The sequence below is a fragment of the Alosa pseudoharengus genome, unplaced genomic scaffold, assembly GCF_046254945.1.
Source record: "Alosa pseudoharengus isolate Yale_2024_CS ecotype anadromous, Long Island Sound unplaced genomic scaffold, YU_APseudo_1.1 YU_APseudo_1.1_scf_24, whole genome shotgun sequence".
NCBI lineage: Eukaryota > Metazoa > Chordata > Actinopteri > Clupeiformes > Clupeidae > Alosa > Alosa pseudoharengus.
This window is the reverse complement of record NW_027468689.1, coordinates 7,450,829-7,478,675: the sequence shown is the minus strand read 5'-3', so window position 1 is coordinate 7,478,675 and position 27,847 is coordinate 7,450,829. Positions and strand designations below refer to the sequence as shown.

The 27,847-nt window shown below is 44.2% G+C and overlaps 2 protein-coding genes across 3 annotated transcripts in view; both read left to right on the top strand.

Moving 5' to 3' along the window:
- The first annotated feature begins 470 nt into the window (after positions 1–470).
- Positions 471–26,179, top strand: eif5b (eukaryotic translation initiation factor 5B). The gene is made up of 24 exons (XM_076302987.1): positions 471–557; positions 4,079–4,198; positions 4,752–4,830; positions 5,152–5,878; positions 8,880–9,091; positions 10,067–10,217; positions 11,442–11,534; positions 11,737–11,826; positions 12,204–12,272; positions 12,795–13,096; positions 13,694–13,801; positions 13,984–14,094; positions 15,192–15,259; positions 15,371–15,512; positions 16,307–16,438; positions 16,789–16,971; positions 20,949–21,110; positions 21,413–21,544; positions 21,916–22,047; positions 22,654–22,730; positions 23,414–23,578; positions 23,846–23,984; positions 24,800–24,961; positions 25,087–26,179. Exons 1-24 carry the CDS (start codon positions 523–525, stop codon positions 25,192–25,194), a joined length of 3,699 nt encoding a protein of 1,232 aa, XP_076159102.1. The 5' UTR covers positions 471–522; the 3' UTR covers positions 25,195–26,179.
- A 786-nt stretch (positions 26,180–26,965) lies between these two features.
- Positions 26,966–27,847, top strand: part of arhgef7b (Rho guanine nucleotide exchange factor (GEF) 7b) — a 39,307-nt gene continuing 38,425 nt past the window's right edge. For both annotated transcript variants that reach the window (XM_076302985.1, XM_076302986.1), the window contains exon 1: positions 26,966–27,224. In XM_076302985.1, the coding sequence (XP_076159100.1) occupies positions 27,060–27,224 (165 nt within the window). In that variant the 5' untranslated portion in view covers positions 26,966–27,059. The remainder of the gene's footprint in view (positions 27,225–27,847) is intronic.

Here is a 27,847-nt window from a genome sequence, read left to right as displayed (position 1 = left end):
GGGCTGATGGATTCAGTCATGCATTGTGTTGTTCTTTCTTCTATCTGTCTGTCTGTCTGTCTGTAATGTAGGCCTATGGGGACTGTCCTTATGCTAGCTTCGTCCTTATGCTTCAGATTCCCATACCTAGGTTTAGTATTCTTCCGATGAATGTAGGCTATAGGCCTATACATGTAAATAGGCTAAATTAAATTTAACATAGGCAACTTAAATCAGAGTGAAAGTGAGGTTAAAATGTTATCAACAACACAACTAGAGGATCTCGGTGCAAGGTTTACAGTAAACAGGTTTCCTGGTGCCTGGAGAATTATAAGAATATGTGAAAAAGGACTTACTTGAGCCTTGCATTCTACTTTCCCATTGAATCGGGAATGGGTCATTCACAAACAAGCGCGCAAAATTTACGTGCGAAAATGTCCTGTTTAAAGAGCGCCTGCGCAATTTTTCTGCGACCAACCATATGTGCTGCTGGGAGCCAAGCTATCGGTTTGCAACGAGGAGGCATATTGAAGCACAGAGAGAATGGGGAAGAAACAGAAAAATAAAGGCGAGGACAGGTACAATATGTGTTTTATGTTTATCAACCATATCCTCGCTGATACAAACACATAATTGATGCTAATGTTATCCATCTATATGAAGTTGATATTGGCATTCGCTATATGTATCACTGGCTAGCTATGCGGCTAATTAACTAGCATAGCTAACCATGAGTTCATGTGGTGGTCGGTAGCCGCTTCGATAAGCTACCGCTAGGCCTTATTCTTACTGCAACCCAGGTACCTTTATTGACTTTTGGCCACTGCTAGTGAAATGCCAGCCTGTCCATAATTAAAAGAATGATTGTGTTACACGATTTGTAAATAACAACGCGTTACAAAACCTACAAGGAGACTGTGAGCTAAATGTTTAACCGTAGCTAGCGATGATTGCAGCGTAATGTTAACTTGTTGTAGCTAGCTTGCTGAAGTGCCCTTATGGATGAGCACGTCAGTTAGCTAGATGTTAGCATTATGGTGTCACTACAGTCAGGTTGTCAGATAACTTAGCGATCTGTCTTCATCCCACTAGGAAATAGCTTTCAGGCTATGTTAAACCATTCCACAAAACGATGGAAGGTGGGTAACATTAAGGTACGGCGATAGCGTAACCCTGACACCAGTCATATCTTCTTAGTCGGAATGACACTTTACTGGCGTAGGGCAGGGAAACCTCGACTCATCCTGCTCTTGTGCAACATCATCTTTTTTCATTGTTCTGCCAACGTTGACTGGCATTGTTTGGTTTTTGCGAACACTAGGATGGCATTTTTGCACCTTTGTCTGTTTAGATGGGCTCAACGTCATCGGTTAACGGTAGGGGCTGACTCTGATTTTAGGTAACGGTTAGACTATCCTTTAAAAAAAGGCAACATGATCCAAGGATATTTTGAATGCAGGATACAAGAACACATTTTTTAAGAATAGCTTTCTACTGAAAAGGACACACTAGTCACCGTTCTTGCACTGAATAAAATGTATGGCTCTCGTAGAAAAATGCTGAATCCTAGAGTGAATGTTGGTCTTGTCAATGATTTATTGAATGTAGCTAATTTGTGTTGACTCAGGCCTCTGGAATTGTCACCTCTGTTCACCTTACCATCTAATTGTTTGCAAATAGCCAATACAGTTATATGAATCCGTACTGGCTTAATTTGTGATGCTACTCGACATAGCTTCATTTGGTATGGTACCACCAGAGTGAGCATTTTATTGTCAGGAATGTAGTAAGTATTCTAATGTATCTCCCTTCAACAGTTGAATGTGTGGCCCAGCATCATGTTGACGGATGTGTGTTTGTGGACTGATTGCCAATTTCCTTGTGAATCAGCAGTGCCTTGGCCCATAGCCAAGTCCAGATCCTCCCCTGTGTCTCCCCAACGCTTGATGGCTTCGGATATAATATTATGGATCTGTACTGTGTCAAGACTCAGTGTTGTTGTTGTTGAACTTTGTTTGAATAAGAAAAAAAGAAAAATGAATAAAAAATATAGCTGCACACTGCACTTTTTGTTATTCATAGTTAGTTGTACTTTGGGAAGTGGCTAAACCCAACACTATAGCTTGACAAGGTGTGCTGTGTCCTATGTCCGATTTAGTTGTTCCCCATTTCCCATGTCAATAACATAACCTATCAGGGCTATATTTAGTCTGAGTCCAATGCCCAGAGTAAACAGATAAAAGGCTAAGACAACTGGGTACTCAGAGCCTTTTCTGGACTTGGTTAAGTTGATTAGTTACTAGAGCGTGTTAGGCCACTGCACTGCCCTGAGCTGGATAGTGCCTGTTCTCTTTTCCTTGGCTGCCAGTGCTCAGCCTAACGGGTGCTAATGGCTTGCTGCTCTCACCCACATGTTGGCAGAGCTCCAGGAGTCAGCAGGAAGGCCAAGATGCTGCTGCTGGTTCACACAGCAGGCTGTGCAGTTGGGGTCCTGCTCACGGCACGGTCAGGGTGCCTGAAGGAACAGGGAACTGATGACATTGGCTTCTGTTCAGAGATAGTTTTTATATGCATTGTTACACCAAGTAATGGATGATGTGGAACAATGATTGTAAAAAAGGAAGCAACTGCACACTCTGTTTCTAGATGCAGTAGCCTGTTTTTAATTTGCTAACATTTGGACTTGGGCATCCTTTTTCATGTCTTAAAAATCTTTGTGTACGTGCACTCTTCCTGGCGAACAATGTTTGTAACCGTTATGTAAACATGTAAAGGTCCATATTCAAGGTGCATTCAAGGTACTTTTATTACCTGTGAATAGAAGTTATGCTGCAGATTGATTAACAGCTATCCCAACTCTGATATTGAACTTGACTGAGTAATGGAAGTGGGCTAAATGTGTCTGTATGTGTGCAACAAAGTAAACACAAAGACTAATAGACCTCTGAAGTTCGCCTACAAAAAAGCTGCCATCTTTGACATCCGGTATCTGGCGATTTTTCCTATGGGAAAATAACATGGGGATTTTGAATAATCGCACCTGTTAAACTCTCGTGGGGATGAAAAAGTCTGAAATGCAGACGTTTTCCTGAACACGCTTTTGTCCTCTGCCTTGGAGTAGATACTGTGATCTCCGGTAAGTGAAGGCGGCACACTTAGATTTTTGCTACCCCAGAGCTAACTTGCAATGCAATTTGCCATAGGTAGTTAGCTTCAATTAACAACCGGATCTCCTTATATGGGCAAAGATGGCCGTTTTGGATCTTTTTTGTAGGCGAACTTCAGAGGTCTATGGATATGACTTCTCCTTTTGGGCTCCTAGTTCATACTCTCATCAGGCGTTTAGACCTGTATTGGGTATGATCTCATCAGGCCTTTAGACCTGTAAAGCGGTTCCCTTAGCCAGGGGTTATTGCGTATGTGGCAGCCTGGGGTGCTGGAGCTTGGGATTTACATCAGCCAGTGTGATGGGAGGCGGCCTTGTGTGAGAGGTGCTTTCCTGCTGATGCAACAGGTCTGCAAGGAGCTGCACACACCACTCTATATAAGCCAGCAGGCTCCTTACCCCTTCATTTTCTCCAGAGCTGATGACCTGCCCTTGGTAAGAACGAGGCCTCACGTCTCCGGGGATGACCTGTGTCTTCACTTTGTTTGTGTGGGTGTTTGTTTATATGTGTGAGGGCTGCAGTCCAGGCAGCTCTGTGTAAGTTGGCCAGTGGTGATGTGTGGTGCATTGTGAGAGGTTATGGCCAAGTGTTCAGATTGCAGGTGTACGGCCACATGTGATTGTGTGCCAGGTGTGTGTTTCACGCATATCTGAGGCTGTGGCTTGAGCCAGTGCTCTCTGCCAAGTGGTTGCACAAGTTTGTGGTACAGCATGAGAGCAGTTTGTTGTGCTCGCCTCATCAGCCACAAGCCAGTGTTTTATTAGCATCGCAAATTGGATTATTCGTTATCATAGTCGTTATTATCTTTGATTGATTATTATTAACTTTGATTGATTATTATTAACTTTGATTGTTTTGCAGCACATGTCTGATGTCAGATGAGATGCACTTAGCTTTTGATATAAGTTTGCTGTGGTGTTTTTGTGTTTCAGTGCCAAAGATGACATTGACATTGATGCCCTGACTGCTGAGATTGAGGGAGCGGGAGCAGCTAAAGACCAGGGCAAAGGAAAAGGCAAAAAGAAGAAGGGCAAACAGAAAGAAGAGTTTGAGTAAGTCTACCTCCCCTCCCCTCCCTTAACCCCTCCCCTCCCCTCCCCTCCCTCCCCTCCCCTCCCCTCCCCTCCCTTAACTCCTCCCCTCCCTCCCCTCCCCTCCCTTAACTCCTCCCCTCCCCTCCCTTAACCCCTCCCCTCCATTAACCCCTCCCCTCCCACCACATCCCTTAACCCACCCCCTAACCCCTCCCCCCTCCCCTCCCCTAACTCCTCCCTTCTCCACCCCACCCTCCCTTAACTCCTCCCCTCCCCTCCCCTCCCTTAACTCCTACCCTCCCTCCTTACCTGCATGTAGCGCAAGCTACAAAAAAACTTCTGTTCTATGGATTTATCAGCTTGGCACTGGTGACACCTTATTTATTTATTTTCTAGAGTGTAGCCTACAAATTATCTGTTAACTAAATACTGATGCTAGAGATTTTGAGCTACAAAACTATTAACTTCTGTAAGTAGCACCCACCAGTGCTCTGAGCCAATAAAGTTAACGTAAAAAACCCTGCTACCTTTTTGTCGGTGATGTTCACACTGTGTTTGCGTTTCCCTGCAGTGAGGATGACATTCAGAAAGAGCTCGAGGAGCTGTGTTTGGAAACGCAGGGAGGAAAAGCCAACAAAGACGCAGTAAAGGTGAGAAATAGAAAGAGCTTTTCTAGTGCATTTCACAGATAGGCTTTAAAACCTGGCCAATGGCCAGAGTTTTAGGACTGAAATGTGGTTTGCATGTTTGATCAAAATTGACTGTGTGTTCAGTTAATAAAATTAATTAGGTGTTGAGGAATATTGTTTTCATTTTATCAAACAGTTTTGCTTTTCTGATTACTGATACTGAAGTAACTGTAGTAGAACAGATGGTATTTAGCATTTATTAAAGAAAATGAATGACTAAAATTAAGTATTGGTGGGTATCCTATTATATTATGTTATAACACTGTAATATTGCTCTTGCAGAAATCTGACAGCTTCGAGGAAGACGAGCCTGTGGTCCCTAAAGAGAAGAAGAAGACCCGTGGAGGCAAGGGCAAGCGGGCCAGCCTCGAGGATGAGGAGGGTGATGAGGAAGCTCCGGGTGCGGCTGGCGTGGGGGCGGACGGCGGGGCCCGGGGTCAGAAGGCGGTGGCGACAACGGCTCCTGCTGCTGCTGCTTCTGCTGCTGACGACGACTCGGACGACGAGGGCTCGCGGACGCGGCAGAGAGCCAAAGGCGGCAAGAAAGGCGGCCGCAAAGCAGCCTCAGACTCAGAGGAGGACGAGGACAACGGAGAGTCCCAAAAAGATGGAGGAGGAGGAGTAGGAGGAGGAAGAGGAGGAAGCGGAGGAGGCGGCGGCAGCAAGGGAGAGGACGGCGAAGACTCGGACGAAGGAGCCCAGGTGAGGAAGAAGGCCCAGAAGAAACAGAAGGGGAAGAAGGCTGCGGACAGCGACGAGGACGACGAGGACGACGGCACCTTCAAGGTGAAGACGGCCGCGCAGAAGAAGGCGGAGAAGAAGGAGCGCGACCGCAAGAAGAAGGAGGAGGAGCGGGCCAAGATGAAGGCCAAACAGGACGAGGCCGCCGCCGCCAAGAAGGCTGACCCAGACGCTGGAGAGGTCAAGAAGGGCGAGACGCCGTCCGAAGCCAAGTTGCTGGAGAAGGCCGTGTCTGAGGAGCAGGACGCGGCGGACGCCATGGGAGAGGGTGAGCGGTCAGACTCGTACAGTGTGTAGTCAGCAGGCTTGTGCAAAAATCCAGAATTGAATTGAAACTGGCTCTTAAATTCCAATTCAATTCTTGAATTTCCCTTGCATTTCAATTGAGGTAGCAAACAGGAAGCAGAATTGCCATTTGAATTGTGCACAACCCTGGTAGTCAGAGGTTACGTAGAGAGGGCAGTACGTATGATAGTCATTCACATACACATCCAAGCGACTTATGTCAATTATTACAAGAGCCAGTCTCCCCAGAGCAACTCAGGGTTAAAGCAACACCAAAGAACTTTCCCTCTGTCGCACGCACGTTATTTGTTTATCCAGCACCGGCTTTGCAAATAACGATGTCCACAGACAAGGTAGAATATGTTGCACGATTTATGAAAGTACGATCTGGCAAACTTACATAGTGCGGTTATAGCCGATAGAGGGCCGCAAAGCGAATGCGGAAGTGCCGTTCACCCTGTTACAAGTTGATGAACCACTGAAACGATTTTGGACACGTTATTTTAAGGTACAAAAAACTCTTTGGTGTTGCTTTAAGTGGCTTGTTCAAGGGCACAATGGTGGCTGTTGGAAAATGAACCCACAAGTTACTGCATGCTAGCCCAGCCCAGCCCTTTCACCACTACGCAACCCATCCCCAGAGCGTATTAAGAGGTTATGTAGAGGATGGAGTACTTATGATAGTCATACAAACTCAAGCATAAATGCAGATAGACTGTTTGCTAAATGTGAGGTAAGTAGTGAGAGGAAAGGGCTGATAAAATGACTATGTGCACCGAAGCACTTTCTTACATGGACACACACACACCCCTCAGAGCAAGAAAACCCAGTCTGCCAGTCTTCAGCACTTAACTAGCTGTCAGCTCTGTCTAGTTTCAGGGTGTCCGCGGGGTTGTAAAAAGTATTAAAAGGTAGTAAATGAAATTAGCCAAATTTAAGGCCATTTAAAAGTATTAAAAAATAATAAACGTCATCTGATGAGGTATTAAATTTTCGAACCACTAACTATGATGTTTTCCATTTGTGTTAAGTGCAGGCCTATCTCCTAAAATTCGCGTGAATTTATTTATATTATATTATTTATATGTGCGAGTAGGACCTGAGCGATATGTGCGTTTGCGGTAAAAACTTTTAGCGCCCCCTCAAACTCTATGCTCAAACTGGATATACGGCTGGCTTACTGCCTAAACTTGTTGCCAAAAGTTCGCTACCATTGACGATGTCATGGGAAATTTAATTTTTTCGGACATTTGGTTAGAGGACTCGAGTTTCAAAGACTGGCTTAGGCTAGTTGGCAACAGCCAAGAGGCTTATTACCACATCTGTAAAAAGACAAAAAATGCCCCTGGATGGGAGTGAATGCCGTCAGGTCACATATGGAGTCTACCAGAGCCGTTTTTCTACCGCTCTGGAGTCTACTAGCCAGCAAACAAGAATGGGCGGACGTAATCAGAGGTGGAAGAGTCGACTGCCTGGCTCATCGGCCACGTAGGGCTACTGTCTCCACATAAATATGCGTCATTGAAGCTATTAGTAAGTCTACGCTACCAGCTGTCATTGTCATCCAAAAAAGTAATCATTTGCGCCATCGCGTTTTCAATGACACAGGCTGTAAGAGCAGCAGACATAGCCTAAACTAGGCCTAGCCTACATACAGTATCACAATAACCCATTTTCAAATTAAAAGTCCCCATAAAGGCAGAAGGCCTTTTCATTCAAACAAATATATAATTAAATGAAAGGGGAAAAAACAAGAATATAACATGTAAACATATGCACATGTTATAAGGGGTTATTTGCAATGAGCTACCCCTGCCTTGACTACAGAATAGAGGTTAAATATAGGCCTGACAGTGTTGCTTTGTTTAGGCTATAAGATAAGGTTTAGGCTATAAGATTTAACATTTTCTACCCTCAGTAAATGTCATGTTAAGGTTAGTTTAACAGGTGTTACCTTTACATTATTCAAAGCTTGCTCAGAAGCTATAGGGTTACTCCCTTGATGTAGTATGTGATGAGATCAAAGTTCTAATAGACTTGCTTAAAATTAGTTGAATATAAGAACCTGTGTAGGTTTGTATAGGCTGTATAGTAATATGCTATCAATATATTATAATATAATATATTTTAAGTCAATTTGTCAATTAGTTTCCACAAAATTCCCCAGAAGTCACCATTTAAGGGGTTATTTTTCAAAATTTTCATCACAGGGAGCATGCAGGCCCAAAAGTATTTTATCACATGGGGCCCTCTTTCTCCAGCAGCACCCAATTAATAATTAGTATTTTTGTAAAATGTGACCGCCTATTTTTGAATGTGATACCTTGACTGGCAAATTATATGAGACAGCAAGGGTGTGTGTGTGTGTGTGTACTGCGTAAGGTCGTAGGCCTTTTTAGAAGAAAGTCCAGTAAACCTTTTCTGATTTTCATTTGTCATTTTGTCTTGATTGAGAGAGAATGATATAATAGTGAAAGAAAGAGTGTAGTGCTGGAGAAGTGGTGTGTGCTCTTCCTACACATAACAATGAAATCACTTTTTATCTTGGGTTAGGATTAAATAACAAATAATTGTGTATAGGCCAGTGTTTTTATTGAAGCAAAAAAGGAACAAAGTATCCAGTAACTGTAACAGTAAGATACTGTAAGTAAGATACAGTAAGATACTTGATTTGAATTGTAAGCATTGCTACACTTTCTTACTCAGAAAGTTAAGTAACAAAAATGACAGTAATCTGTTACTTTATAATTAGTCACCCCCAACACTGAATTTCGAAAGGTTGCCGCTAGTTGCAGCTCGAAGTCGTGTTGGTATTAAACAATATTGTGAAGGTATTAAAAAAGGTATTAAAAGGTATTAAATTCAACTTAAGAATTTCTGTATTTACCCTGAGTTTCTCTGGTCCATAGGTACACATGATGCTTAATCGTATCGGCCGGGCTTCTTGAGTAACTGTGTGTGTGTTTGTGTGTGTCCTGTCCCAGAGGAGGCCGAGGGAGACAAAAAGAAGAAGGACAAGAAGAAGAAGAAGGGAGAGAAGGAGAAAGAGGAGAAGAAGAAGGGTCCCAGCAAGGCCACGGTGAAGGCCATGCAGGAGGCGCTGGCCCGCATGAAGGAGGAGGAGGAGCGCATCAAGCGCGAGGAAGAGGAGCGCATCAAGAGGATGGAGGAGCTAGAGGCCCAGAGACAGGAGCAGGTAAGCAGGAAACACACAAACGCACGCACACATGCACGCACACTCACACATGCACGCACACTCACACATATAGACACACACACACACAAACACACGCACACATGCACGCACACTCACACATATAGCACATATAGGCCTAGACACATATATACACACGCACGCACATACAAGCACACTCACACATATAGACACACACACACACACACACACACACACACACACACACACACATATATACTGTAGACACCAGGCTTGGAATTTCACAATTTTTGGGGCAAGGCCACTTGGCCTTCAGTTGGGCATATTTGGTGGAGGGCACAAAGGCCGCACGTCAGGGCCCCAAAGCCAAAGTTAACTATACAGTAGTAGGCTATAAAAATGATCAGAGTTGTATTTAGCCTATTCACATCAGTAGACCTGCATTACTGTATGACACATTACAAAAACATGAAACATGACATTACATAGAACTATAAATCATCTGATTTTAATATTTACAGATATCTAGGCTATATTTAACATGTATTTTCTATTTGGCCTGTTGTGAAATCATGTAGAACAATTTAAACACATTGTGAAACTTAAAGCCCAAATTTGAAGACATGCATGTTGAAATTTGCTGCAAATTCAAAACCGGATTACTCTGGAATGGATAACTGTACAGAGGACTGCTTTGCACCTTTGTGTTCGGTAAGGTCTGCTGTTTATTATGATATATGGTTTGAACGAACGGTTCGTGAAGTATTCCACTGAGATGAATGGGTAGGGAGATTGGTGCAGAACCATCATTATGCAGAATAAAACGATTACATTTAATCATATTATTTACTTTTCCCACTATATCTGTACACCACTATGCTTACAATCACACACATACATTTGTGCAGTTGTAGTGTTGTAGCTGTTTTTGACACAGTGTCTCTCTCTCTCTCTCTCTCTCTATCTCTCTATCTATCTATCTATCTATCATCACAGGAGAGGCTGGAGCAGGAACGCAAGGAGAAGAAGAAGCAGAAGGACAAAGAGAGGAAGGAGAGGCTGAAGAAGGAGGGCAAGCTTCTGACCAAAGCCCAGAAAGAGGCGCGCGCGCGAGCCGAGGCCACACTGAAGATGCTGCAAGCGCAGGGTGAGTCTTAGGGCCACTTAAGGGACGCGCGAGAGCCGAGGCCATGTTGCAGGCGCAGCATAAGTCTCAGGACGAGTCTCAGGGCCACTTAAGGGACGCGCGGGAAATACTTCCTTGTCCCACATATGTCCCCCCAAGTTGGACAGCTTTCTGGTTTGAAAAAGATTGTTAGTGAAAGGGTGATGTCACAGTCCTGCCAATCTAGCATTCTCATACGTTTGTGGCCTGAGGTCCTGTCTAGGGTTGCAAAATTCCGGGAATTTTCAAAGTTGGAAACTTTCCATTGGAACTAAAGGGAATATATGGGAATTAACAGGAATAAACGGGAATTAATGGGAATAAACTGGGAATTTCTAATATGGCAAGCTAGTCTATAACAGGGAACTTAAATGTAGTGGACAAAACCCCATCTTGCAGCATAATATTAGTTAAAACAATCTGATTTAATGCAATTTCAGTCGAATTTCTACCCTGCACATAAGTCAATTACATGCACACAGCAATCAGCATAGGCTAGACATAAAGGAAACCTTTAGTGCGTTCATGTGCGTGGGAAATTTTTTTTGTTGAGTGGTGTGGTGTATCTTGGGCAGTTCAGTGTTGCCAGTTTAGCACGCTAGTAAACCATAGGCAGAGAATGGGATTCCCGCTAGCATGCTAGCTAGCTTTGTATGCTAAGCTAAGCGAAAATACGAACATACAAATCATATTGCTTATTACGAAACAAAATGTTAATGTTTGTATATGAAACAGTTTGTATGAATTACCCAAAATTCCCAGTTAATTCCCGTAAATTCCCATTAATTCCCATAATTTCCTTTAATTCCATGAAAGTTTCCAATTTTGAATATCTCCAAAATTCCCCAGCTTAACTTCCCATGGTAAGTTTCCGGTAAGTTTCCGGAAATTTACCGGAAATGTTCCGCCCCTTTGCAACCCTAGTCCTGTCCTGTCAGTCTAGCATTCTCATGTTTATGGCCTGCGGTCCTGTCCGGTCCTGTCAGTCTAGCATTCTCATGTTTATGGCCTGAGGTCCTCTTCTGTGTTGTGTTGAGTCTGCCGAATGAGTCAGGGTTAAGGATATTACCAGTCAGGGTTAAGGATATTGCTGATTTATGGAGTTTGAACTTATGAACTGGAACGTATTGAATGCATACAAATTGACAGCGTTAACGTCCACGCTATATGGGAGGGGAGCTTTGACTGTTGACTGTGTATCTTTAGGTATTGAGGTGCCATCCAAAGACTCATTGCCAAAGAAGAAGCCCATCTATGGGGACAAGAGAAAAAAGAAGCCCGTTTCTCAGACTCCTGAAGGTGATAACATACAAACACTCTTATACACACAACTCTTACACACAGACACACTCTTATACACACACACTTATACTTACACACACACACACACACACACACACACTCTCACACACACACACACACCCTCAATCGTAGGCCAGTTTTTTGTAAAGCTATTAGCCAGATGACCTTCCCCTTCATTGTTTGAATATTGTTACCGCAGAAACCTCCGAGGTGACTTCACCTACACCAGTAACGGCAGAGCCTATCACAGTCGAGAAGATGGAGGTGGACACACCCAAACTGGAAGCAGGTAATTTCATCCAGCCTAGCGTCCGTAACCTAGCTGATGTTTGATCTTTCATGCTATTTCATAGTCATTTCTTTACTTTAAAGATTGCTTTAGCACTTAACATTTAGCATGAACACAGCTATGAATTAAAGTTGTATTGCTGTTTTTAATGAATACAGATTTGTACTGAAGTTGTATTGCTGTTTTTAATATACATAGCTGTCAATTAAAGTTGTGTTTCTGTTCCATTTCGTTTCTACTGACCATCCGAAACTCATAGAACCGTGGTTACATGCATAACCATCGATTTGTAATGAATACAGCTGTGAATTAAAGCTGTGTTGCTGTTTGTAATGAATACAGATTTGTATTGATGTTGTGCTGTTGCTTCTCCCCAGCAAAGGAACCGAAGCCAGAGGCTGCAGATGTGGATGACTGGGAGGCCATCGCCAGTGATGAAGACAAAGGTGAAAGATTTTCCCAGGCTTGTCAGAATGAAAGAATTATTTTGACAAATGGGGCGTGCCACCACGAAATGAGTCCAGTGTTTATTGGATATTCATAGTCCACAGACCTTAGGGTTTAAAACAAGGGGTCATTTGTTCAATTCCATTTAGCCAACCCAAAATGTGAAAGCTATCGTCTCAGCAAAAAAACAAGTTTTGAGAAAATCAGCCTTAAAGTTTTTAAAGTGTAGATGATCTTTGGCTACGGATTTCTTTGGAGAACGGACAACAGAGATTGACATTGACAGCAACATAAAGAAGACGAGCAATCAGATGGGACGTGGTCAGATGCTGATGAAGATGTAGGCCTTCTGTACCTGTCGTTTCAACTGAACCGCCTGCCGCCATTCAGAATCTCTATTGTTTAATCCGAACAGATCCGAACTACACAGCGCAGCTTCTAAATACTCCATGTTTGTTTGTCTGTCTGTCTGTCTGTCTGTCTGTCTGTCTCTCTCTCCTTACTTTCCTGTCTGTCTGCAGAACTGAAGAAAGTTCACATAGAGGTGAAGGAGACTCAGCCGCGGAAGACGGCAGCACCACAGGCTGAGAACGGCAGCGAGGAGGAGGAGGATGAGGAGGATGACGATGAAGATGAAGAGGAGGATCAGGAGGATGAAGAGGAGAGTGATGGGGCTGAGGAGGAAAAACCGGCGACGCAGGCGACGCAGAGTGCCAAGAAAGCGGAGAAAGAGCCAAGCTCGGATTCGAGTAGCGAGAGTGACTCTGATGATGGGCGCACCAAAGAGGAGCGACTCTACGACAAGGCCAAGAGACGCATCGAGGTAGACATGCGCGTGCAAACACGCACACACGTTCAATTATATATTCACAAACCTATCACACTATTTAACGGTTTTTATCACAAACGTATCACGCTATTTAACGGTTTTGTCACAAATGTATCACGCTATGTAACGGTTTTATCACAAACGTATCACGCTATTTAACGGTTTTTATCACAAACGTATCTCACTTTGTAACAGTTTTATCACAAACGTATCACACTATTTAACGGTTTTGACACAAAAGTATCACGCTATGTAATGGTTTTAGCGTTTTAGTTGCTCATATTAGTACTAGTTCTGCTGTTCTGTGTGTGTCATATTAGTACTAGTTCTGCTGTTCTATGTGTGCTTAAGGAATTCTGGTGCATGTTCAGTTCTGGTTCTCTAAATGAGGAAGCAGTTTGTTGTTGTAGAGTAAGTCTAAGTGAGAGCCAATCAACACATTGCTTTAGGGGGGAGGAAGGGGTATAATTTGATTGGCTCTTAGGGCTACTAACGCACTGTGTACTGAGTACACATTCACATTGTTTCTCTTGATGGTGTCTGTTTTAATGCAGTCTTGTCTGAGTCACTTTATTCTCTTTGCACCATTAGAAACGACGACAAGACAACCTGAAGAATATTAACCTGGACAAATTGCGAGCACCGGTTATCTGTGTCCTGGGCCATGTCGACACAGGAAAGACCAAGATCCTGGATAAGGTGAACATGCCAATTATTTGCTTGTCCTGTCAGTATTAATTAACCCCAGACCATGAGTTTGTTGTTTGTGTGCGTGCGTGTGTGTTTGTGTGTGTGTGTGCCCATGCGGGTTTGAGTGCGTGTTTGTTTGTGCATGTGTTTTTGTACTCCTGCGCTGATGTCTTATCTGTGTGTGTGTGTAGCTGAGACACACCCATGTGCAGGATGGTGAGGCGGGAGGAATCACCCAGCAGATCGGTGCCACCAACGTTCCACTGGACACCATTATGGAACAGACCAAGATGGTCAAGAATGTAAGAAGCCTTTCAACGTTTTTAAAGTAGTTACAAGAATCTGTTTGTAGTGTCGTTCCTTTGGGTGACCCATTTAACTGAGGTCCTGACTCACTGTGACCCATTAAAGATCCCATAGATAGATAGATAGATAGATACTTTATTGATCCCCAGGGGAAATTCCATGGCACTTATCACAAAGAGTAGGGGGTGCCCCGGTGTTTTGGCTAAATTCCCAGCCTGGCACATTCAATCTGGTCCCCTAATCATCCCCCAGTGTAATTGGCTCATTCATTCATTCCCTCACTCTCCACCTCAAGCTGGGGTGTGGTGAACATTGTGGTGCATAATGGCTGCTGTGCATCACCCAGCTGGGTGCTAGATATTGGTGGTGATTAGTCAGGTTCCCCCTTTACTGTAAAGCACATTTTTTTAAAGCCCCCTTTACTGTAAAGCGCAAGCGTTATTGTTGCTTTAGTGTTTTGTACACTTACTAACACAGTCAGGCTGTATCTCCAGTAGTCATTGCTAATAGTAGTCATTGCTAATAGTAGTCTGAAATGGCCTTAAAGTGTAATTCCAGCGAAAATTGACACAAGGGTGTTTTTCTGCATTAAAACACATCAAATAAGCCATTTTTGTTGATCAACCACTACAGAGCTTGGCCTGGTATATGCTATAGCCCCAAATCGCAAACAGTGGATTAGCTATGGGCAGTAAGCTAAACGCTTCCCAAATATAATTTTTTTTAACCAGTAATATTGTTCAAAACAGCACCAAACCTCGTCAGTAGCTTGCTTAGGGTCTCTACACATAAAACGAAACACCAACAACCTATTTAGTGAACGCAGTGTTTATTACAGAAGACTGTTAAGATGTTCCCTACACATCGGCGCTATCTTTGTCGGGTTGGTTGTTCTCTCTGAACTAGGTTATGGAATCTTGGGCTTTTGGTGTTTTTATTTTTGTACGCAGGCTATGAACCTACTTTCTTTTGTGTGGCACTGTGATAGACACATGAAAAGTATTATTATTATTATTATTATTATTAGAATACATCATAATAAGAATAAACCAATGATCTGCTAACTGTGTGTGTGCGCCCGTCTGCAATCTAGTTTGACAAGGACAACGTCAAGATTCCTGGAATGCTTATCATTGACACGCCTGGTCACGAGTCCTTCAGGTACGTAAACCTTTGGATAAAAGCGTCTGCTAAATGAATAAGTGTGTGTGTGTGTGTGTGTGTGGGGTGCCCATGCTGACCGTTCCCTGTGTGTTGTGTTCCTGCGTGCAGTAACCTGAGGAACAGGGGCAGTTCTCTGTGTGACATCGCCATCCTGGTGGTGGACATCATGCACGGCTTGGAGCCCCAGACGCTCGAGTCCATCAACCTGCTCAAGGAGAAGAAGTGTCCCTTCATAGTCGCCCTCAACAAGGTGAGGTCATCACCTGCATGTGTTATCCATTGCATTACGTTACAGTTCGCCATTTAGCTGATGCTTTTGTCCAAAGCAGCATACAAAAGAAGGGAACAGTCAATGTCCAGTGCTATGAGAACGTTAGTGCAGCTATACTACGTACAACTGGCATTGACCAGTGAAGTTAAGGAAAGCTCCAGTGATAGATGTGATGGTTAAAGATGCCCCCCTAAGTGTAGCACTGTAGCTGCCTGGCCGCTTTAGCTGTTGGCTGCAGCAACTCGAGCTAGGTAGCACAAGAAACGGTGCTCTCAAGAAACAGAGATCTATGTGAAAAATGGCCAGAGTTCTCCTTTAAGTCAAGGGAAAAAGGAGAGGGATAGCCGGGAGGGAGAAGAAGGTTGTGGTAGGTGCTAGATTAAGCATGTCCATTTGTTAGCAGTGCTAGGAGGATTTGGGTTGCCCACTGCTGTAAGGGCTGCCTGCATCCTGTGACGCTGTAAAGCTGCTGGTAAAGCATCCTGTGACACTGGACTGACACTGGGTCTGTCTTCACTGTTCTATCAGGAAAAAATAAAAATACATTTTTAAAAACAAAATTGTGCACAGTAGAGGCACATTGTCATGGTGGAAGAGAACTTGTAATAATGTGAAATAATCTGCATTTCTTATCCTGATGTATTGAGAATATATGATCTCAATTCCTATAATATGAAGAAAAATAGTTTGGCGTCTCTGACACTGTTGTTTATGTGTGTGTGTGTGTGTGTGTGTGTGTTTGTTTGTTTGTGTGTTTGTGGATGCATGTTTAGATCGACCGTCTGTATGACTGGAAGAAGAGTCCTGAGACAGACGTGCAGACCACGCTGAAGAAGCAGAAGAAGAACACCAAGGACGAGTTTGACGAGAGGGCGAAGGCTGTGATCGTGGAGTTCGCCCAGCAGGTCAGCGGCTCCTTAGACCACTTTTTACTCTCAACACACTCTCTCTCACACACACACACACACACACACACAGACAGTTCCACAGCAGTGTACAATGACACACAGTGAGTGTGTGTGTGTGTGTGTGTGTGTGTGTGTGTGTGTGTGTGTGAGTTGAAGTTCACGGCACATGCCTTTGGATTTAATGACAGGCATTTGATGGGAAAAGCTGTTTTATTAGGTCCAGTCGATGCTTCCAGATGTTGTGAAGCGTGTCCGACACTTGTAATAATGACCGTTTTTGGACCGTACTAATGACCGTACTAATGACCATTTGGTGCTTTTGTCCTTTTTGTGATTTTTATTAATAGGGTCTCAACGCCTCCCTTTTCTACGAGAATAAGGACGTCCGCACCTTTGTTTCCCTGGTACCTACTTCTGCCCACTCCGGCGACGGCATGGGCAACCTGATCGGCCTGCTGGTGGAGCTGACCCAGACCATGCTGGCACGCCGCTTGGCACACTGTGACGAGCTGCGGGCACAAGTCATGGAGGTGAGTGTCGGTGGACGATGCCTTTACACTGGGATGATCGGAATTGTCATCCCGGTGTAAACCGGAACCGTGATGGGTGTGGAATTCTATGTTCAAAACAATCAATTTATAGACTGACTAACTAGGGTTGGGCACCGAAACACGGTTCTAATATGGCACCGGTGCCGACCCAAATGATAGTAACTGCATTGAATAACAACGTGGATTTCGGTGCCTCATTTCGGTGCTTAAATCGCGTTTTTTTGTTTTTGTTTTTTTGTACGAGGCATCACTGCATGTCATGCGCCATCTCTAACGTCTTGCTTTGATAGCAACACATCCAGATACAGTTGGCTAACATAAACACTGGATGTATAAACCAGAGGGGTGCACCACATAGGCGAGTGGACAGTGTTTCACAGCTTGCGGGAGCCCAAGTAGCTTTAAAGTGATATCACGAGCTCCTGTCAAAATCTAGCAGTAGGCCTAACTACACACAAGGAAAAGGCTATGAAACAACATCAACAGTATACGTTACACAATATCCTTGCTAATGCGCTAGCTGGCATTTATTTGAAATGTTATCAGCAAAGTTGTAAGGTGAAAACTTTATTTCACGGTGTGTTAAACAACATAATGGCATGATATTAATCTTTCATGTGCATGAGGCCCATATAGCATTACAATGAATATGAAGATCATGTTAAAAGTTAGCTGGCAAAAACATAAATATGTAGGTTACATACCTGATGTCACTGAGCTGTCAAAGAGGCTACGGAACCATCTCCGTACGTTATGGCTAATTAAACTCAGCTGACTGGTATAGCGCATAGCCATAGTTGCTGTTAAAATGCCTACTAGCGCTGGGAATCTAAACACTTCACTGACATGTAGCCTAACATGTTCAAAACTATTGTGTGTTATGGGGGAAGACATGAAATTTCTTGAAGCATTTGGGAACACACTGAATTAACGGGAAAGTAATTCAGAAAGAGTCCCTGTTAGATTAGCTTTCTTGCAAATGCCATTGTCCATGACCTGGCAGTTCTATGGCAAGCGGTTTTAACATACCTTATGGCAAACCGCCTACACTGGGTAAACTTGAAAGCAGAGCTTACCATTGTGTGTGCATCCATGGCAAGCTGTTTTAACATTTAAATGTAGGCTATTATGCATAGGAGCAATGAGATATTGATAGTAAATTTAATATAACAGTTCAATTTCCTGTTCAAATTTGTCTTATCAATAAAAAAAAGCAATTCATGCTTTAGACCATTTTAATTTAAATATAAAGTACCGGTTCAGGCACCGCTTCGGCACCGGCACCGTTTTAAAAGTATCGATTTAGCACCGGTATCAGATAAAACCCAAACGATACCCAACCCTACTAATAACATCAACGTAATTAGCTGAAGTTGACGGTGATGTTTATGGCCCTGTATCCTTTTTATCCACCTATGGGGCTGATTATTTACGGGCGCATGGAGGTGAGGGCTGGTGTTGAGCCACCTGCTGCGTCAGCTAATCGCATCTCTGGAATGATAGATTAGTAGTGTTGATGGTTTTGCTCTTGTATTCACACATTGATCTACCGTTTGATCCTACTCTCGCATTTTCTGGACCAGTAATGAATGTTGAATGTCATCTGTTTGGTGCTGTTACATAGTATTGGAGAACATTTTTCATTATTAAAGTATCCACAGAAAATCTCAACTTTAAACATCCACAAGGAATTGATAGCATGAAACATTTGTTTGGTGTCCTGATGGTAATTTTGATACCACAGATGAATACCACCTGATGTATGCAGATGATCTGGTGATTCTTTGTCCATATAGTGCTGACCTTCAACAGTTACTAAGGGTCTGCTCCCACTATGGCTCAGACTTTGACATTAAGTACAATTCTAAGAAGAGCAGCTATTATGATTGCTAGAAGCAAGGAGGTCAATAAACTGTCATTCCCTGATTTCTTTCTGTCTGGTACTGTGCTTAAAGTGTTAGATGAGGTCAGATATTTAGGGCACTATATAACTGATGACCTGTCTGACTGCATGATGTATGCACAAGCTAATATGCTGAACCGCAAATTTAGTATGTGTTCATTGGCTGGTAAGACACACTTTTTAAAGCTTTCTGCATTCCAATATACTGCCCAGTTGTGGCGGCGCTATAAAAAAAAGCAGTATGCAGAAACTCAATGTGCCATATAAAAATGGCATGAGGCTGCTGCTTAAAGGTGGTCTAAGCAATGCCACGCGTTTTTTAGGCTAAAACATTTTGTCACTTACTGCAAACATCACCTAACCAACCGCTAGCTGTCCGTGTTCTGAATACACTGTAAAAAACGTGCTCTCTGTGGACAGCCCAGGCTCCAAAAACGCAACAAAAACAACCTGGGAAAACCTAGCCCATAAAAACATAAACCGTTCCAGCAAATCACAGACGAGATGCATGTTTAGGAGAGTTTCCATTGCACGGGAGCAGCACGGGAGGGAGGGGGAGGAAGTCACGAGCTAGCTCTCTGTTTTGTTTGAAAGTCAACAGAAGTGACGTTACCCAGCATCGCTTAGAGCAGTGTTTTTCAACCACTGTGCCGGGGCACACTAGTGTGCCGTGAGAGATCAACAGGTGTGCCGCAGAAAATGACCCAAATGTCACTCACTGGTCCAGAAAAACAACTGTTGCATCAAAGAATTTATAACCACATGCTCTCACTGATTGTATGATTGCCCTATTTGTGGTATGCAGGCATTGTACAACGGGGGCCCCATATCCAGTATTCACAGAGTTTTAGGCTATGGTATGTTTTTTTTTTTTTTCACACAGGATGTTAGTGTGTCGTGGGACATTTTAAGTGTCAAAAGTGTGCCGTGGCACAAAAAAGGTTGAAAAACACTGGCTTAGAGCACCTTTAAAGTGCCATGATGGAGCAGTGCAAGCTGAATGTTTGTTAGTGTTGGTGTATCCACCTGCCCTGATGTACTCAGGAATCTCATGTTCAGGTGTATGTGTAGACTAACTGAGTCCTTCAACAGCATAATTGCAACACTAGTGAACCCTGCAATGAGTATGGTAGTTAGGTTCACTTCTAGACTGTGGAACCATTGGCCTTAATGAGTATGGTTAGGTTCACTTCTAGATTGTGGAACCATTGGCCTTAATGAGTATGGTTAGGTTCACTTCTAGATTGTGGAACCATTGGCCTTTTAGTTTATATGCTAATATTTGAATACTCTTTCTGTGTATGGTGGAACTCTGACAAAAAAAACACATACAATAAAATGACTACAGTCAGTCTTTTTACTATGTTTTGTATTGTGATATGGACTGATCTCTGTCTCCTGAATAAAGAATGAACTAAGAGACCCAGCCAGTCAGACCAATAGTATGAAAAATCAGAAACACAATACAATGATGTGCATCAAGGGAGAGACAGCATGACTTCACTTAAAGATCCATCAGCTGCTCTAACTAGACAAGGAAATAGTTAGGGTTTAAATGTCCTTTCAGGCTGACGGGAGATGGCGTTGGTCATCCCATCTCACGTGGACTACACTGAATCAGACTCTGATTAGTGGCAACCTGGCAATCCGCAGATAGGAGCAGATAGCTACTGACGCAGTCATGCAGAGCAGTGAAACACTGCAAAGTCATAATATTCCCGCTTATCTCTAAATACAGTTACACACAGATATACACAGGGACAGTACAGATATCATACAGTCATTACATAGAATCATACTTTTAGTGTCAAAGTGACCCACTAATAAGAAATGCAGAACATTAAACCACATATTGGAATATTGGACATAATGCATAACATTAAACCACATATTGCAATATTGGACATAATGTTCTATTCCACTTTCTCTCAGTCTCCATTTTAACCATAGAAAGAATATTTGACTTGTTTGTGTAAAAAGTATCTGCTCTAAATAGACATATGAACCTGCACGTAGCTGTCTGCTTGTGTTGATGCCAATGTCCCGTCCGTAGGTGAAAGCCCTGCCTGGCATGGGCACCACCATCGACGTGATCCTGATCAACGGGCGACTGCGTGAGGGTGAGACCATTATCGTGCCCGGGGTGGAGGGACCAATCATCACCCAGATCAGAGGTCTGCTGCTGCCCCCACCACTCAAGGAGCTCAGAGTCAAGGTTCGTGTGTGTGCCCGCACCCCCCTCATCTTCACCCCCCCGCACCCTTCCCCATCTTCACCCCACAGTCACCCCCCCTCATCTTCACCCCCCCCCCCCATCATCTCTGCCCTGTTTATCTCCTCCTCCTCTTGTCTGATATCCACTCCTCCTCTTCCTCCTCTTGTCTGATGTCCACTCCTCCTCTTGTCTGATGTCCACTCCTCTTCCTCCTCTTGTCTGATAACCACTCCTCCTCTTGTCTGATGTCCACTCCTCCTCTTCCTCCTCTTGTCTGATGTCCACTCCTCCTCTGTCTCCAGAGCCAGTATGAGAAGCATAAGGAGGTGTGTGCGGCGCAGGGTGTGAAGATCCTGGGGAAGGACCTGGAGAAGACGCTGGCAGGTCTGCCCCTGCTGGTGGCACACAAGGACGACGAGGTCCCCGTCCTGAGGGTAAGATGGGATGGCTCCTCCTCTCTCCCCCGCACTGCTCTGTGTGTGTGTGCTGCACCTAGTTAGTGGGCCTTGATGCTAATGGGACATGGACTGCATTTATGTAGCGCTTTTCTACTCTTTTCAGCACTCAAAGCGCTTTACAGAGTAATGCCACACATATACACACACACACACACACACTCACACACCGATGGTGGAGGCTGCCATGCAAGGCGCCAACCTGCACATCGGGAGCAGTTTAGGGTTCAGTGTCTTGCTCAAGGCCACTTCGGCAGGGTCAGGGTATATTCTGTCCAGTGTGTGTATGTATGTATGTGTGTGTTCTCAGTCTGTGTGTGTGTGTGTGTGTGTGTGTTTCTCTGGTGCAGGATGATCTGATTCGGGAGCTGAAGCAGACGCTGAACTCCATCAAGCTGGAGGAGAAGGGTGTGTACGTCCAGGCCTCCACACTTGGCTCCCTTGAGGCTCTGCTGGAGTTCCTCCGCACCTCCAAAGTGCCTGTGAGTAGCCACACACACTGTAGCCTAGTAGCCACACACTGTAGCTTAGTAGCCACACACTGTAGCCTAGTAGCCACACACACTGTAGCTTAGTACACACACACTGTAGCTTAGTACACACACACTGTAGCTTAGTACACACACACTGTAGCTTAGTACACACACACTGTAGCCTAGTACACACACACTGTAGCCTAGTACACACACACTGTAGCCTAGTAGCCACACACTGTAGCCACACACTGTAGCCTAGTAGCCATGCACACTGTAGCCTAGTAGCCACGCACACTGTAGCCTAGTACCCACACACTGTACCCTAGTACCCACACACTGTACCCTAGTACCCACACACTGTAGCTTAGTAGCCACACACTGTAGCTTAGTAGCCACACACTGTAGCTTAGTACACACACACTGTAGCTTAGTACACACACACTGTAGCCTAGTAGCCACACACTGTAGCCTAGTAGCCACACACTGTAGCTTACCTAAAACCCATGTGTCCAGAGGACATGTGAGTAGCCATCAGTGCACCAGTGTGTTGCTCTGGTCTAATGCCTCTCTCCTGTCTCTGGTCTAATGCCTCTCTCCTGTGTCTGATTGCAGTATTCGGGCATCAACATCGGCCCGGTGCACAAGAAGGATGTGATGAAAGCCTCCACCATGCTGGAGCACGACCCACAGTGAGTTCCGTCTGCCTTTGGCTCTTTCCATATAAGGAGAGTAGTGTAGTAGGTCTAAGGGGTTCATGGGCAGTTCTTCTCTTCACATTTCTGTAGTTCCTATAGTTTCCTAAGAGGCTCATGGGCAGTTCTTCTCTTCACATTTCTATAGTTTCTATAGTTCCTATAGTTTCCTAAGAGGCTCATGGGCAGGTCTTCTCTTCACATTCCTATAGTTCCTATAGTTTCCTAAGAGGCTCATGGGTAGTTCTTCTCTTCACATTTCTATAGTTCCTATAGTTTCCTAAGAGGCTCATGGGTAGTTCTTCTCTTCACATTCCTATAGTTTCCTAAGAGGCTCATGGGTAGTTCTTCTCTTCACATTCCTATAGTTCCTGTAGTTCTTCTCTTTACATTCCTATAGTTCCTATAGTTCCTATAGTTCCCTAAGAGGCTCATGGGTAGTTCTTCTCTTCACATTCCTATAGTTCCTATAGTCCCCTAAGAGGCTCATGGGTAGTTCTTCTATTCACATTCCTATAGTTATCCTTCCACAGTTTGTGGTTAAAAAAACGTCCTGGCTCTGTAAATGGGAAAAATTGGATTAGATGAGCAGACGGCACCTTTTCAGTGTAACATATCTACGGGAGTGTGTTGTGGTCTACTCGCTGAGCCTGGGTTGGTGTGTGTCTGTGTGTCTGCAGGTACGCTGTGATCCTGGCCTTTGATATTAAGGTGGAGAGAGACTCGCAGGAGATGGCCGACAGTCTGGGCGTGCGCATCTTTAGCGCCGAGATCATCTACCACCTGTTCGACGCCTTCACCAAGTACCGGGAGGACTACAAGAAGCAGAAACAAGACGAGTTCAAGTGCGCAACTCTATCGGTTAAATTGATTTCAGATGTAGACCAAGCACTGTATATAGAGATTAGTGAAGGTCCATTTCCATACTCCTGTGTGTGTGTGTGTGTGTGTGTGTGTGTGTGTTTGACCCTTCTCTTCTCCTCTGTACGTGTGTGTTTGACCCTTCTCTCCTCCTCTGTACGTGTGTGTGTGTGTGTGTGTGTGTTAGTCCCTTCTCTCCTCCTCGTTAACGTGTGTGTGAACGTGTTTGACCTTCCTCTCTTCCTCTGCAGGCACATTGCTGTTTTCCCATGCAAACTGAGAATCCTACCCCAGTTCATCTTCAACTCCCGAGACCCTATCGTCATGGGTGTGATCGTAGAGGCCGGGGTCATTAAACAGGGATCGCCGCTCTGCGTGCCCAGTAAAGGGGTAAGAGTGTGTGTGTGTGTGTGTGTGAGTGGTGTGTGTCTGTATATTAGTGTGTATTTGTGCCACCACATGCACGAATGTGGCCAGTTTGAAGAATATCATGTCTATGCCTCTGATGCATCCATGAAACACCATGTGATTTAGTCATGTAGTCATCATTGCACCATGAAACACCATGTGATCAGTCATGTAGTCATCATTGCACATTGGTAAAGGCCTTTGCTCAAGTCTTTTTTTTCTCCAAAAAAACAACTCTGAAACTTGTCAAAAGGTTTTTGGAACAGGTTTGGATTCTCTGTGTTCTTCAGATCCATGTTAGTGTTAGCAAAGTCCTTTTAGGCAAGTCCCTCCACTCGGCGGCCAAATTGCAACGCTTTTTGGGCACTTATCAGGCATCTATTTCGGCAGAAATGCACGTGCGCAAGGCTTCGACACCAACCTTGCTACAGCGGCGAGATCACACCACATGATTGGCTCAATGTATTTACAACACACCACATGATTGGCTCAATGTATTCACAACACACCACATGATTGGCTCAATGTATTCACAACACACCACATGATTGGCTAAATGTATTCACAACACACCACATGATTGGCTCAATGTATTCACAACACACCACATGATAGGCTCAATGTATCAACGTTTTGCCGCGGAAGGGCTGGGATATGTGAAGACAACTGCCATATTGGCGTTACAAGAGTGCTGTGTCTCTTCATTAGAAAGTCTGGTGTTAGTGAGTGAGGTTTCCTGCTGCAACATCGTGGTTTTCAGCAGACCTAGCTGGCGCTTATGTCTCTCTTGTTTGCAGTTTGTAGATATCGGCATCGTTACCAGCATCGAAGTAAACCACAAAGGGGTGGAGAGTGCCAAGAAGGGCCAGGAGATCTGTGTAAAGATCGAGCCTATTCCGGGCGAGTCGCCCAAGATGTTCGGCCGACACTTTGAGGCGACCGACTTCATCGTTAGCAAGGTAGGAGAACGTGTGCAGCAAGCTTCTGTCTGCATATTGTGGGACTCCTTTTGGCCGTGCGTGATAGTCATTTGAGTTGGTTGATGAGTTTTCTGACTGCTCAACTGTCGTCTGTTTTTGGTCAGATCACACGTGCATCCATCGACGCGCTCAAAAACTGGTTCCGTGACGAGATGACAAAGTCCGACTGGCAGCTCATCATGGAGCTTAAGAAGACCTTTGAAATCATCTGAGCACAGGAGAAATGACTGTCCATGTACACACACACACACACACACACACACACACACACACACACACACACACACACACACACACACACACACACACACACACACACACACACACACAGGCATACATACCAACACAGGCATAGACCCTGCCTATCTTGCGCACTCCTGAGATGATGCCTCTAATGAAGGAGGCAAAAGGTTTGAGAAACACACACTTTACCCACTCACACAAACGCATCTCATCGTACCATCACAGGGGGGGGGATTGCAGTGTGGAAGCTGATGCCCCCCCTCCACCCCCCCCCCCCCCCCCCCCCCTTCCCTTGCTCTGGGTGGGGATTGTAATGAAAAAGCAAGAAAGAGACAGAAGAGGGACAAAAAGTGTTTTCTGTGAGAAACCGAACTATTTCCACTGTTTTAACAGTGACAGTTAGACAAACAATTACACACTATTCCAATGTGCCTGTTCTTCTGACTCTTCAGTTTGTAGGTTTTTTCAGTTTTTTTTTTTTTCCTCTTTTCATTTCACGGCTGCCCTCTGCCCTGCTGTGTCCAGAGCCTGCCCCCCACCTCTATGGTCATGACGCGAGCGTGTGTGTGTGTGGGGGGGGGGGGGGGAGGGCTGCTCAGGACCCAGAAGTGTGGGGCTCCAGGTTCCTCTCTGACATTCTCCCAGCTGGGCTTTTAGATGTTTCAGTATTAGCAGTGTTTTACTCTGTCTTTTTCCATCCTCCGGTTATTATTTTCGGGGTTATTTTTGAATGCTAAGGTAACCCCATCCACTCGCCTCACCAAGCAAACGATTCGACTATGAATTCCATCACTTAGCCTCCACCGCTCCCGCTGGTCTGCCCGGCACCTCGTGGGCGTTTCTACAATCGGGTGGACAAAGGAGGATACAGGCAACACTTTAACTGAGCTGAAATGTAAAAGAAAAGATTAAAAAAACAAATATTCCAATAAAGAAATGGCATATTTATAGAAAGGTTTCAGCCTGAGTTGATGACCGTTGTGATCATGTATGGGTTGGAAGCTAAATGTGTTAATACTAAAAGAGGTATTATATTATGCAGTGGCCATATCATGATAAAAGCATCTGATTTACCACCATATCATTCAGCATGATGTCATTCATGGATACTCGACTGAAAATGGTAAGGCTGCTACAGTACCACGTGTTTTCCAGCAGGGGGAACCTGTCAACAATGACATACCAGGACTGATGACTGCTGTGCCACTGAAATGAGTCAAATGTAATTTTGAAATGCGGGTGACTTGTTCTAAAATGCTTAGGATGAACGATTAATGCAAAAATGTATAGTTTTCAGGAGTGCCTAGTAGTTCAGAACTTAGTTAACCAACGTAGCTTAATGTGGGGGGGGGAAACACTTGTCAGGATAAACAATGTTTGATGGAATATTCTCAGCAATCGCACCACTATTTGTGTTATTGAAAGCAATGGGCGCACAGCACGGTTGTGGCTTTCTGGCAGATTGCATGTACAGTAGGCTACCTAATTGGCCTGAATGTTATTCTGTAGCTTATTACGTAGCCCGTCATACTATGATGTAGGCTATTATGTGTTTTATCTATGATGTTATCTGCATCAGAAACGGCAGCTTATTCAGGTTTGCTGGATAACTGAGAACGGTTGACAGTTTGCCAAAGGGAACCTGGAGCGAAACTAGACCTGCCAGACAAATCTAGGCAAATCGTCATAGCGTCCGGGAGGAGGGATCACAGGGAGAGGGTGCTCCAAATATCGCACTCATGTAGCCGGTGGTAGATGTTGTGTATAAGCCCTCTTTTAATCTAGTGAACTTTTATTCGGTTACGCTTGGAGGTCGTTGTTTGTGAATGTGGCCATGAATCCCGCTGAACAGACAGTTACGTGGCTCATTACATTGGGTGTCCTGGAATCCCCGAAAAAGACCATTTCAGACCCAGAAGGATTTTTACAGGCATCTCTCAAAGATGGGGTGGTCCTTTGCAAGCTGTTGGAACGACTGCGCCCAGGGTCCGTCGAGAAAGTAAGGTTATATTAATATGTTAGGCACCCAAGACTACGGAAAATATTACGCACGCAGCTGTCAAGGCTTTACCTAACCATGTTTGTATTTTATAGGGAGAGTTAGTTGGTTTAAATAAAGAGCATTGTCCTGATGACAGGAAATGCCACAGCCATAAGCACAAGCGATAGTAACAGGCTACCAAACAAACAGGACTAGACCAGAAATGTGAGTTTGTTTAGTCCATCTTCATCTACAAATAATTTCAGGATCCCTAATTTCAGGGTTAATTTCGTTAACTAGGCCATTTATGGTTTTATGGATCCCTTTAAATGACAAGGATATGTATAATTCTAAAACTTCCTCCTATAACATAGTCTTTAATTACTGCAGATTTAAGATATTCCCTCTAATCTAACCAACAGAACAGTGCAACTGATATACAGAGTCCACATGAGCTGGGCGCCATTGACAGAGATCATTTGAGGGGAGGAATACCCCCAATTTAAAGGAACAGTACCATGATTTAGTTATTAGGGCTCAACGACAAGTGTGTTCAGCCATCCCACCATCCCATCACTATAAAAAAAAAGATAAAATAAATACAGATGTTTCTTCATAATGCATACAAAATTAACTTAGTC

Excerpts from the sequence above, each read along its gene's own strand:
- eif5b (XM_076302987.1), top strand. The coding sequence starts at position 523 with ATGGGGAAGAAACAGAAAAATAAAGGCGAGGACAG. Across the intron at positions 12,273-12,794 it reads CGCCAGTGATGAAGACAAAG|AACTGAAGAAAGTTCACATA; the intron begins GTGAAAGATTTT and ends GTCTGTCTGCAG. Across the intron at positions 24,962-25,086 it reads CCGACTTCATCGTTAGCAAG|ATCACACGTGCATCCATCGA; the intron begins GTAGGAGAACGT and ends GTTTTTGGTCAG.